General features: G+C 38.2%; 2 protein-coding genes across 3 annotated transcripts in view; one reads left to right on the top strand and one right to left on the bottom strand.

Annotated features, from left to right (window-relative positions):
• Nucleotides 1-880: 880 nt before the first annotated feature.
• Nucleotides 881-1,168, top strand: LOC309962745 (small membrane A-kinase anchor protein; the record flags this gene model as incomplete). The annotated part of the gene is made up of 1 exon (XM_082840706.1): nt 881-1,168. One exon carries the CDS (start codon nt 881-883, stop codon nt 1,166-1,168), a length of 288 nt encoding a protein of 95 aa, XP_082696832.1.
• A 4,606-nt stretch (nt 1,169-5,774) lies between these two features.
• Nucleotides 5,775-13,217, bottom strand: part of HIBCH (3-hydroxyisobutyryl-CoA hydrolase) — an 87,738-nt gene continuing 80,295 nt past the window's right edge. For both annotated transcript variants that reach the window (XM_082841866.1, XM_082841865.1), the window contains 2 exons: nt 9,170-9,203; nt 5,775-6,320 (listed from right to left, as the gene is read on the bottom strand). In XM_082841866.1, the coding sequence (XP_082697992.1) occupies nt 6,205-6,320; nt 9,170-9,203 (150 nt within the window). In that variant the 3' untranslated portion in view covers nt 5,775-6,204. The remainder of the gene's footprint in view (nt 6,321-9,169; nt 9,204-13,217) is intronic.

A 13,217-nucleotide genomic window follows, 5' to 3' on the forward strand; every position in this document is an offset into this window, starting at 1 on the left:
ATTCTACTCCACCATCTTGTCCTTGCTTCATAATTTCATAATATCTAATTTAGAAGGAAAAATAGGTGTCTTTGCCATGTCTAACTTGTGTTGTTTAGAGTTGGCCCTAGTGTAAAGAAAGACCGTCATTCTGTCCTACTCTTTGAGTTGTAAATGTGTGACCAAGGGACGCAGGCTCATGATGTTTTGAGGCAGGAGCAAATTTTGATATGCTTGTTTCCCTCAGCAGTATAGATCAGAGTCAGTCAGTCAGAGAATATTTACCCCAAAGGGCCAGAGTAAATATTTTAGGCTTGCAAACCACACAGTCTCTGTCACAACTAAACTCTGCCACTAAAGCATGAAAGTAGCCATAGACAATACGTAACAAATGAGCATGCCTATGTTCAAATAAACTATATTTGAAAAAACAGGCAGCTGGAATTTGGCCCGAAGGCTACAGTTTGCTGAGCCCTGGTGTACATAAATAAATCCAAGGTAGCAAAAGTTTGTTGTCAGTTTTATAAAATTTGCCTGATCTTGAAAAGACATTTTCCTATTTCTAAATGCCATTTTTAGATGATTATCTTTTCTTTCTATTAAGATAAAGCTGTTGTTACCTTACATTTCCTCCAAGTGATGAAACTGGTAAAGATTTGTTTCTACTTGCTACCTAATCGTACAGTAGTTTGCATTCTATGACTTCAAAATGAAACTTCCCTTCTCTTGACAGATAAACTATATGTGAAGATTGGTGAAAGGGAACATTGATTTCTGAAGTAGCCTGGAGAGGAAAAGCACTGCTAAATATCAAGTGGACAAATGCTTGGTGTTTTCCAAAGACGCTGTTGAAGTAGTCTTTGCTACTGCTTTCCTTGACTCAGTCAAAGCTCTTCATAACATGGGCTGCATGAAATCAAAGCAAACTTTCCCATTTCCCACCACACTCGAGAGTGAGAAGAGGCATGAGAGTGAAGAAAACTTTATGCCTGAAGAGAGACTTCTACTCAGGATGCCTTCTCTAGTTAATGTCAAAGAGGAAGTGAAGGAACCCCTAGGGCCTGAAATTGTGGTCTTTGAATTTGCACACCGCCTGTCCCAGGAAATCTTGAGTGATGCCTTGCAGCAGTGGGCTGGCAACCACCTCAAGTACTATGACATCCCATATATTGAGAGTGAGGGGCCTTGACGCTGTGTGTAGGATGATGACACTTTCTCCAACTGTGGATAAAGTTGGTGCTAGTTTAAATACATGAAACAACAGCAAAAACTGGTGTGAATAAATACAAATAACTCCATCTGGGTGTAAAGAAAAATATTTCGATAGCCATCAAGAGTCTAAGAATACCTAAAATGAAGTGTTTTAAGCAGTTCTACATTAACAGCAATTTCTATCTGCTTGGTCTTGGATTTTAGTCATTAAAGGGTTAAATGTAAGTCCTCTGGTGCCACAGTAATCAGCTGTGTCACACCACTTCCAGAGGCAACAATGCCATCACCAAAGAAATAAGAATTTTTAAGAATTTTTAAAATTCTTTAAAGAATTTAATTTATTTAAAACCTGTGTTTTCAAAATGGTCATTTTAAAGACATTCTTTTAAAATATTTGTCAATTTATACAAAAAAAAAACAAGATATGAAAAGGATTTTCTTGAAATGCCTGGGCAAGGGAATTGCCTGGGCACTCAAGCCATAGCTGTTAACAGTGGGTCTTGTTTGCCTTTTGAGTCAAGGATCCCTCCCCTTCTTAACACAAATGACCAAGCATTAGAAAGCAACCCATGTGGAAGAGGTCCACCGTGAACTATGTCCTTAATAAGATATTTACTTTTGTAGATGAAAAGCATAACCATGACCTTGAACCTCAGGGCCCTAACTAATCACACCTGTTACTGGATGACTCAGGCTTTGCATATAAGCATCTTAACAATATACAATTTACAGAAGTCATGACAATGTTTATTGCATTGAATTAGGTAGCCCAGTGATATTACTATACAAGGAAACAAGCAGGGGAGCTTTTATAAACAGCAATCCAGAAAACTGTAAAGTAATAGAAGCCCTAGTTGGCAAGGTGGAAAGAAGAACCTGGTCTCAGTGCTGCGTGTATGTTAAGCTTTACTGTCTCACAGATGCAAGGGGCTGGTACATGGGCAATCACCATTCAGATTACTGTGGGACCAGATTATGCATGAGAATTTATAGTTATTACAAAAGATCAAATACTCTTCCAAAGGGAATACTCATGTGTATTTTTAATGGTAACAAAGCCCATGGGGCATTTATAGCCATATACTATACTATTTTCATAAATTTGGCTACTTTTTTAGGAAGCCTTTTTTTTTTTTTTAAGTAAGTACTGTTTAAGATCAATGGTAACAGAAAATTCAGGAAAGGGGGAAGAAGGTACTAGAAGATGTAACTTGTAAGAAAATTGAGACTGAATCTTTACAAGTATCTTTTCATCAAGATTTGCCACACATTGAGTTTAACTGGAATAGGAATTATTTAAGCCCATGCAATTAGATCCTTTTATTAAGATACAACAGACCCTTGTCATTGAAATCTAAAGAAAGGCAGAAAAAGGCTTGTGACCTCTAATGACATAAATGTGTATGACCTTATAAGCAGGCAGAATTGCTACCTCTAATTTTAGCAGTTATACTCTGAAACCCACAATCAAATAGACTGAATTCTCCAAGGTAAATTGGCAAAGAAAATTCTTTTGAAGTGAGTGGTGTGCCACTTTTCAGTTGCCTTTGGACAACTGGTCATTTAACTTTCACCTAATCCCAGGGTTTGTACTGTCCTGTTGTACTTATAATCTAGCAACTTTACAAAATAGAAAACCCACCACCCCTGTTTATACAAGGATCTGAAGTTACAAGGCTAAGAACAGAAAGTTTCCAAAAAGTGCAAAACATATTTCCAGCTCATGAAGAAAAATTTAGGTTTATGAGTGCTTATACTAATGACTCAGACAAAAGCCTAGATGTTGCCGTTTTTCATTCATTTTATATTTTACATCAGATACTTTTGCTGCAAGGTCACTGCTGTTTAAAAGATATAAGTAAGTATATAAGATAATACATATTATGGTGAGAACACAAAGCCATATAAAAGCAGCGCATCACACTAAATTTTTCAGCATACATAGGGACATAGACTAGTAGGCTTTGATTATATCTAAATATTTTGATCTCAGGTTCCTCCTTTGCCCTGGGCCTCTATTTTCTAGGGGTAAAATACAGGCAGGCCTGCCAGACCCGTATCTAAGGGTCTAATCTCTGTTGCCACCCTCTCTGATACTATGGCAATAGGGTTTTGTCACTGAGCACCACCCCCTTGCCCCTGACTCACTTTAACAGTATAGTATCTTGTGACATACAGACACTTACGGAGACGTACGCTGTATAATATGTCAAACCATGGACACGGAACTACAAAGGCTTGCATAATCAGTGAGTTAGTGGATAAACCAAGTTGGGGGCAGGCAGGAAAGAGCTGGAACAAATATACTGCGTATGATTGTTATCAAGATATAGTTTGGCCTAGATGACAAGATAAATGAGAACATCTTTGATACGATAATTCAATTTCTTACATACCTTCATCTTTAAATATTGGATTTACTTCATTTTGAAGGTCTTTCATGAACAAAGAGTAGAAGGGCTGCTTGAGAAGGAAGGAGAACAGAAGACTGAAAGAATTATTAGCTACTGGAATGGGAAACATTTGTTCCAACTTAGATCACAAACACAGAAGAAATAAGAATAGTGGCCAAATTATAAGGGAAAAGAAAATGGGGAAAAGAGGGCCCAAGAAACAACACTCACGTCAGGCTCCAAAAACGAGTTTCCAGTGTTTTCATCTGAGGGGAAGGACACAGTAGCCAAGTTCCGTTCCGTTCTTTACCACACTCACATGTGCCCAACCACTGAATCTTCTCCCTCAAGAACATCCAGTAGAGGGGCAGATGAGTGCCACCAGCATGACAAAGAACCTGCAGGGGGCAACTCTGGAAGCAGCAGATTAGCAGAGAGAAATGTGCTGATTCCTCATTTAAGAAAACTCACATAACCCCACACATGTGCTTCACTGCTCCCTTCCCAGTTCAGTGTCTTTTGAAAGCTAGTTATTACCTTTCAGTCACAGGCCTTTGACCTGACAGTTCTCCACTTTCCATTGCCTTATCAGTTCTTTGCAAACTACCTATGGTTATTAGCACTTAAAGCACAATTTTGAAGGGGATAAAAATTATCTTAGTCCCAAAGGAATCATTTGTGTCAAACTGCCTTATAAGTATTAAAAAGAGACATGTTGAATGAAGTAGATGACACTCATATATCCTACTCAGTATCACTGGCATTGTATGAGATGGGGGAACTATACTTTTGTAATTATATAGTTTGAGAAATCAAAAGTTAGAGACAAATTATAAATAATGTCAAGGAACAGTAATTTAAAAACAAAGTTCTAACAAATAAATTGTTTGCTTAATCATAATGCCCCCATCCTGTATTTGTATGACCAAACTGGACATGTCTTCCTTGGAGCAGTGGGCACAGGCTCAGATGTATTCCCTACATCTTACTTGGCAAAACACAACTTTTGTTAGCAAATCTCTTCACTGTTAAGACTTAGCTATGAAATGGTATATTTTTTCCCAAATATTTTTGTGAAAACATTTTTCCTAACTGTTCAATAAAAGTCTAGTTGCAATTAACTAGTTATGAGTCCTTATTTAATTGAAGCAAGCAAATGCTTTTCACCATTGTGTGATTTCAAATTTTTTAACATAAAGGACTTAACATTTTCTGCATTTCTAGCAAATACAAAGAAAATAAAAGTCCATTTACACAAGTATTTTCTTAGATCATTCACATCCACATTTAGAAGCTTTAAGAATATAAATGTAAACATGTTCATTATCATGGCATCTTTTTTCCAAATATGTTCCTAATTTTGGGGGGAAGAAAAATGCTTCATGTTAAGTATATTGAGAACAGAAAATTTAAAGCAATTCCTTCTGGACTGTAATTTCTTCATCTATGAGAAGGGTGCAGGATATAATCTTTGATGTCTTTTCCGGTTCTGCCTGCTTTTCATTCTTTCACAAAACTAAAGTTCTCTTAGTTTCTGAGGGGTTTGGAATTATGGAAAAATTGTACCAAGCTATAAAGTAAATCATAAGCTGATCTTTAATTTAAAAATAATTCTTACCTAGACATTAACGTTCCAAGTCTGGAACATCCACAGTTGTGTACCTTAAAAAAAACTTATTTTGTCAACAGCACCAATTACTGAAGGTACTTCTATTTTGAACAGAAGTCCTCTTGTTTTCAAGTCCTTTCTCCTGATTTGAACTGTGTAAGAACAAATTACTGTTATCACACAAAAGTCTGATGTAAATTGCAGAAGGCAGAGTGTCTCTATCTTAGAGATTAGAGTTTTCTAATGCTTCATTCTGCCAGATTAGCAAATACTCTAAACAACAAGAAATAATGCTTTTACTTTCCCCATAGGAAGAGATTCTGGTTAACTTCAGAAAAAGCCAAGGCTGAGTCGATAATACTGGAAAGACAACCTCATAATAAGCTTTTCTCTTTGCCTGAGATTTCTATCATTATAAAAGGAACACTTCAGCTACAGAAACTCATAATTATTTTAAAACAGATTTATATATGGAGAAAATTCTATGAAGTGTTAACACAGTATCCAAAAAAATATCCGTTTTTATTTTTTATAACCTATACATAAGTTTACTTAATCAACATTAAAAACCAATACCCTAAGCCAAAACATAAAGTTCCCATTTCAATTAGATATACTAACTCAAGAATCTAAGACCTTCAAATTTTCCCATCTTTTAAAATAGGGCTGGCAAAATTTTTCTGAAAAGGACCAGACAGTAAATATTTTAGGTTTTGCAGGCCTTATAATCTCTACTGCAACTACTCAAAGCAGCCACAGATATGTCAACAGATGAGTAAAGCCATGTTCCCATAAAGTTTTATTTATGGACAATGAGATTTGAATTTCATGAATTTTCACATGCCATACAATACTGGTCTTTGATTTCTTTCTCCAACCATTTAAAAATGCAGAAACCATTCTTAGCTGAGGGATATATGAAAAAAAAAAAAAGGCAGCAGGTTGGCTTTGGCCCATGTGCCATAGTTTGCCAACTCTGCTCCAAAATACTACTTTAAAATTCCAGTCTCTTCAAAATTTCAAATCATTACTTCCCAGAGATTTGAAGTGATTATTCAAAGCTTCATCAGTAACTTCTTTTAGATCAGCTGGTTTCCACTTCGGACTCTGGTCTTTATCTATTAAAACTGTCAAGACATAAGAAACGTTAGTATTCTCTTTGGTTATTACCAGATTTTAATTACTGAATTGACACAAACTACCTTGGACTAGGCATATTTTTCTATAGCACATCTTTTTCTGCAAAGTTGAAATTTTTGTATGTGTTCCTTTTCCTTTTTCCTCTTAAATTAAGCCCTCACAAAATTGGATGATGACCTCACCTGCTAAGCCTGATGTCTCTAGCTTGAATACAGTCTGCTGAACTAATCCAGTGGTTTAAGCCTTAGAACTCTTTTTTCTTTTTCTAATAATATAATAAATGAAATCTCTCTTTAGCTCTTTATAAAAGAGGTAAAACCAGAGTTGGTGTGGCTTAAAGGGAAGGCAGGAGAGTGGGTAGAGCCCAGATGTGTCTTCTAACCTCCTCCACATTGAACTGAGAGGAAACTTACTTGAGGTACAGGAAAAGGGACTTTATACATAATTAAATGTGGATACAACTGTTTTGCTGAATCTTCTAGCTCACACTGAATTAAAATACCAGACCACCTTCAGGTTATCATGAGAAGCTCTGCTTCTCTTATTTCAGTGTAGTCATCACTTGGTGTAGCCACATAGTATCCCCACAGGATTTTAAGTATGAGGCAATCAATCCATAACCTCCTTTAAAAAGGGAGGAGAATGTCAGTTTCCTGGTTGTGATAGTATACTACAGTTATACAAATGTTACCATTTGGGAAACTGGGTGGGGGGTATGCAGGATCTCTCCATATTTTTTACACTGCATTTGAATCTACAATTATCTCAAAAAATTAAAAACAAAAAAGAAAGAGAACGGGGCTGTACCTAGTCTGGCTGTGGTAAGGAATTTCAGCCATGCTTAAAATGTGCGTAATTCTTGTGGGGAATTAAAGTATTTAAACATACAAAGCCTACAGTGAACCTTAAAAAATGAGTTAATCACTAAAAGGCGAAATAGTTAAAGAAGCAATCTGGCAGCAAAGGCAGTAGGCTGCCTCAGAAGGTAGAGGGAAGGGGGCTTTATGCATAATTAAATGTGGATACTGGAGGTTCTCAAGGTTTGGCTGCCTAACTATAGGATTCCAGTGTCAGATCAGTGGTGATACTGAACACTGATGTTATGATCCCTGCCTGTTTGAAAGTTTTACATTCCCTGGACAGAGTAAATAAAAACAATCCTGGAGCATTCTTTCTACAAGAATCTCTTCCCTAAAAGCCCTCTGGGTCAATGCTATCTACCTCCTTGACAGTCCACTGAAGGTCAAATGGAAAGAGAATATTAATCAAATTTGCATGTTATTTAATTTCAAACTAACAAAATTTTTATTCTAGCATAGATAAAACAAGTTCTTGCCGTGCAGACAACTCAGGTTTTTCAGGTTTCATGAGGCACCCACTCAAATTCCAGTTGGTAGCTCTCTAGCTCTTCTGAGATAATCCTTTAAAAAATTTTTTCCTGTAAATTCTTCTAAAGGAAGACGTTTATTCTAGATGTTAAAAGTAAGAATTTTTTACAGCCATTCCCCTAATTTGATAGTTTATTTTATCTAATTTGGTAACATACTTTATAATTAGTAAATTGTAGCAAACATTTGGTTATGTAAGAACATCTTAACAGTTTTACCCAGAATAGATACTGCTTTCTGAATAAAGAGGTTATGCTGAAAGATGAGGGTACATACTTTCTCTTCATTAAAAAGTAGCTTGATAAGCACCTGGGCTATGAATCAGAACTTTGGTGCTGCTTGGTTTCAGCTCTTTTTCCTTAAAATAATTGACAGGATATCTAAAAGACAATACCTTTCTTTTCTAAGTTTAAGAAGGGCTGCTATAACATATAATGAATGAATACTTTAGCAACATAATCCAAGTAGCACACAGGTCCTCCTAAAATCAGAGGTCTAAGCTCTGATCCACATGCAGCAAGAATTTGCAGGGAATTAGTAGGATGAATGCATGTTTTCTATAAAACATATAGCCATTTCCTCTGACTCAACTCCACGTGTCCTCTGAAAGGATTTGTTTCTTTCTTATACTATATCATGCCAGAAATGAAGAGAATTCTACCACAGTGACCAGTGTTTATTGAAGCTTACAGCTCAGAGAGCATAACCTTTTATTCAGATAAAGTATATCTAGAGTCTGTACTATATTAAAGTGATAAATAAAAACATAAGAAAATTAGATATGTAAAATACAAGCAGAGTGAAAGAACTCATTTTATACAACATAAATGACAGCTACTATTTATAGGCATATGGACTTATACACAAAAAGAAATGGTTGCAGATTTGCTAGGAACAAAAAAAATCAACTACTTCACTAGCTTTTTCTTAATATTCTTACTTTGAAGATGATAAGCAAAAATAGAAATTAATAATAGTAGCATATGTTACTAATTATGCCATGTTTTTTTCTCAATGTCAATGTTTAACTGCTAGGTTCAGGCAGAGGTGGATGGTAGGGTCCAACACAGCTGGGATTTTAGAGGGGACTTCAGGCCTTTCTGCAGGAGAATAAACGTACCTTGCAAAGGCTTCAGCAGCAGAATTAATTTACAAACTCATGCTGCACTTAGCAGAGGGAGTCCATGTGACTGTAGGAGAATGATTACCTCTTATATATACATTAGGGAGCGGCGGCCACATTATTGGAATTTTTTAAACAATACTGGTTTCAAAGACTGGTCTTCCCTCATATGCCAGTTGGTAACATTCAAAAAAAACACTTTGCAATTTTTATAAAAGTTTGATTTTCACTAATCAAACAACCATCATCTTTTTTTTTTCTTTAACAGTATCTGCTCAAAAATCCTATTTCCATAATAGCCAGGAAGGAAACAACTGTCACTTACCTGCCCTAACACCTTCATGAAAGTCATGGCCTCTCTGAAAGAAAATCAAGATTAAATGCAGAATTTCTGGGCATCTTCATTCCTGATCATCTCCTCTTTTCAAGCCACTTTAGCCCCCACTCCATGGCCACACCCTGAGCCATGACATTCAGAGACTGGACCACCTCTGAGAACCCACTCTGATCACCTCCTCCTTTTCTTATTTACTCAAATATCTCCACTGCTACAAATCCCTGATTTAACTGAGCTGCACTGATCTACGCGACTTTCTCACCATTTGTTTTGGCTTCACTCTGCTCTTCATCCAGCCCAGTTTCCCCAGTTCATTAATGCGGTCATTTTTTTTTTTTCTTGAAAACGCCCTTATCTCCCTCAAGCCTTTCCCCCCGCCCTTTATTCTATCTTGGCAAAATCTCAGCACCAGCTGAACCCTACTATTTACCTCTGCCTGTGTTCGAGCAGCTAAAATCTTACTGCAGAAAAATCATACAACTGTGACTGGCTTCGTTTAAAATTCATGATCACAAATCTCAAACAGGCATGGAAAACTGCCTCACAATCCATGTTCTCTTCCCCAATGCAAGATAATGACTTCAACTGTCTTCTGTCCCCTCAACCTCTTCCCCTAGCAAGTTCTACTCTTTACACTATATTCTCCAGCTAATGAGTTAACCTTCTACTTTATTTTAAAAAAAGAAAAAAAGATGCCCTAAGACAGAACATTCTCTTCTTCCCACCAAAACATCTGCAGCCCAACTACAGCCATCTGCACATGCCTTCCCTTTCCCGTCTAAGGAGGAAGGGACCCACCCCTGCCAAAGGCCAATCCTTCCCTGCCTTCCCATTCATATGCCCTCTTCTCAAGGACTAAGCCTGAGAAGGTCACCTGTCTCTCTTTTCCTGCCATCATCAATGTAGGCAGTATAACTTAGTGGTTGAGTGCATGCAGTTCAAATGTCCTGGGTTCACCTCCTGGCTCTACTACACAGTAACTATGTGACCTTGGGCTAGTAATTTCTCTAACTCCCAGTTTCCTTATATGAAATGGTAATATCAACACATCCATCCTAAGATTATCTTAATCCACATTCCAGCACAGCATCTGACACACAGTAAGTGTTCAGTAAATGTTAACTATTATTAGTATCATCAACATAGTCCTTTTTCCCTATTGGCTCATTCCCAATCATTTACAAACATGTTCTAGTATCTTCCAAAGGAAATCTCACTTGATTCCACAGTCCCAGCTTCTACCCTATTTCTGTTTCAAGAAGAAAGGGTTGTGCACACAGTCTTCAATTCTTCACATCCCATTTACTCACTTCCCCTCCAGCTTACCACACTGCAACTTCTGCCTCCACACACCCCTGAGATGGCTTGCCAAAATCATCTGTAACTTCAGTATTGCCAAACGCAAAGCATGCCTTTATCCTCGTCTACTAGAGGCTCTGGCAGTGTTCCCTCCTCCTTGAAACACTCCTCTCCTGCTTTCATGACACCACGCTCTCCTGGTTCTCCCACCTCTGTCCATTTTCTCTTCCACTGCTCATTTTCCTTCTATATGATCTTATCCACTCTAAACTCAACACATCAGTGCCTGATTGATCAATTCTGTTAAAAATAAGATCCTGTCCCTCCTCTGCTCAGAAAACATCCAATGCCTTCCCATTTTACTCAGAACAAAAGCCAAAGTCTTATAAAGACCTCCACGGCCATGTATGCTCTGCACAGCCCTTCCCTATGCTGTCCGCTCTGACCTCCTTTCTTTCTCACTCCCCGACCACCCCTGCCCCACTCCATCAGCAAGGCCCCACTGCAGTTCCTAGAACAGGAAGGCCACCCCTCACCTCAGAGCTCTGTACATCAGGTGCCCTCCAGATAGTGCATGGCTCGCTCCCACACTTCTTTCAGGTTTTCACTCAAAGAACATCATCTCAGTGAGGTCTTCTCTGGTCTTCCTATCTACAAGTTCAACTCCTGTCCCCCTGTATTCCATACCCTCCTTCCTGATTTACTTGTGCTCCTTAGCACCTGTAATAATATACTACATATTTTACAAATTTATCTCTTTATAGTCTATCTCCCCCACTATAAAGTAAGTTCCAGGAGGGCAGGGATGTCTCTGTTTTACCTATATATTAGTGCCTAGCACATGGTAAGCACTCTTATTTGTTAAGTAAATAAATCTCCAAAGTGTTCTTTTTTTTAATTGGCGTTAATGTCTCTCAGACTTAAATCTCTAACCCACACCTCTAAGTTCCAACTCCTAAATGTGTTCTTTCCTTCATATCCATCAAGGCCTATCAATTCTATCTCCTACATTTGTCTCAAATCCATTTACTTCTCTCCACTGCCACTCTAGTCTAAGCCACTACTATTCTGCACCTGGATTACTGCAGTAAACTCATATCTGATCTCTACAGCCACTCTGAATCCTCTCCCCAACTCCATCATCATTCAGTAGCAATAATTACCTTCCTAAAACCAAATCACCCCCTGCTGAAACCCACGAGGCTTTTCAACATTCTCATTTCTCACCCTTCAGGTCACTGATGAGCTGACATCTCAAAGACGTCTTCCTGGACCTACTTATTTAAAGCTTTCCCTTTGCTTCCCCCATTCCCTCTTGTCCTCACATCATTCTATCACCAACCCTGTAGGTTTCCTCTACGGCACTTACCACAATTTGTAATTATTTTACTTATTTTGTTTACTTGTTCTTTATGGTCTCAGGAGGCTATAAATCCCATGAGAACAAGGACATACAACAGCATAATACTTAGCACAGTGCCTGGCACATAGCTAAACGTATTTGCTGAGAGAATGAAGGAAGGAGGGACTCAATCAATCCAGGCAGTACACTAAATGTACAGTGAAAAACAGGGACTGGGTGAAGTGTACTGGGTAGGGGTCAGGAGCGTGACCATCTGGTTTCACACCCCATGTCTCTGCCACTTAACAGATGCACCACCTTAGGCAGGTTACTTTACTTTTCTATGCCACTGTTTCCTCATCTGTAAAGTGGAAACAATAATAGTACCTGCCTTCTACAGACAGTGTAATATTTAACTGAGAGAATGCACGTAAAGTGCCTAGCATAGTACCTACTCATAATAAACAAAAGACCTCAGCTGCCATTTACATCCTATGGAGTGACCTCAATATATGACTAATAGAGCTTAATTTATGGTTGGATGAACTATTTTGAATATCTTCACTATTTCAGGACATCGAAGACCATTAGGTATGTCTGCTTTCTAGTTATTAAACATAATATTTCCTTTAGGCCATGAGCATATTAATCTAAGGGTCCTCTACACATAACACAAAAGAGATAATTCTGCTTTAAAAGAGTTTATCTGGGGACTCCCCTGGTGGTCCACCAAGTAAGACTCTGTGCTCCCAATGCAGGGGGCCTGTGTTTGATCGGTGGTGAGGGTACTAGATCCCACGTGCATGCTGCAACTGAAGAGTTTGCATGCCGCAACTGAGTGTCCACATGCTGCAACTAATAAGTCTGCATGCCGCAACTAAAAGATCCCACATGCCGCAACAAAGACCCGGCACAGCCTAAATAAATAAATAATTTTTTTTTTTTTTTTTTTTAGAGTTTATCTGTGGGGGCTTCCCTGGTGGCACAGTGGTTGACAGTCCACCTGCCGATGCAGGGGACACAGCTTCGTGCCCCCGTCCGGGAGGATCCCACATGCCGCGGAGTGGCTGGGCCCGTGGGCCATGGCCGCTGGGCCTGCGTGTCCGGAGCCTGTGCTCCGCAACGGGAGAGACCGCAACAGTGAGGGGCCCACATACCACCAAAAAAAAAAAAAAAGACTTTTATCTGTAAGAATAAATCAGTATGACTCTGAAATATTTCATGAAATCAATAATATTCTATGTGATTATTGCCTATTTTAAGTGTATCTATAATGGTATTTTCAATGCTAATCTATTAATTAAAACATATAAAAGACTAATAACTTCCCTTTGTGCATTTAGATTTAGAGAATTTATGCTTCTTGCCCAAGGTCAGAGACTATGCCTGTAAAAT

Source organism: Leucopleurus acutus (genome assembly GCF_964270905.1).
Source record: "Leucopleurus acutus genome assembly, chromosome: 6".
Classification (NCBI taxonomy): domain Eukaryota; kingdom Metazoa; phylum Chordata; class Mammalia; order Artiodactyla; family Delphinidae; genus Leucopleurus; species Leucopleurus acutus.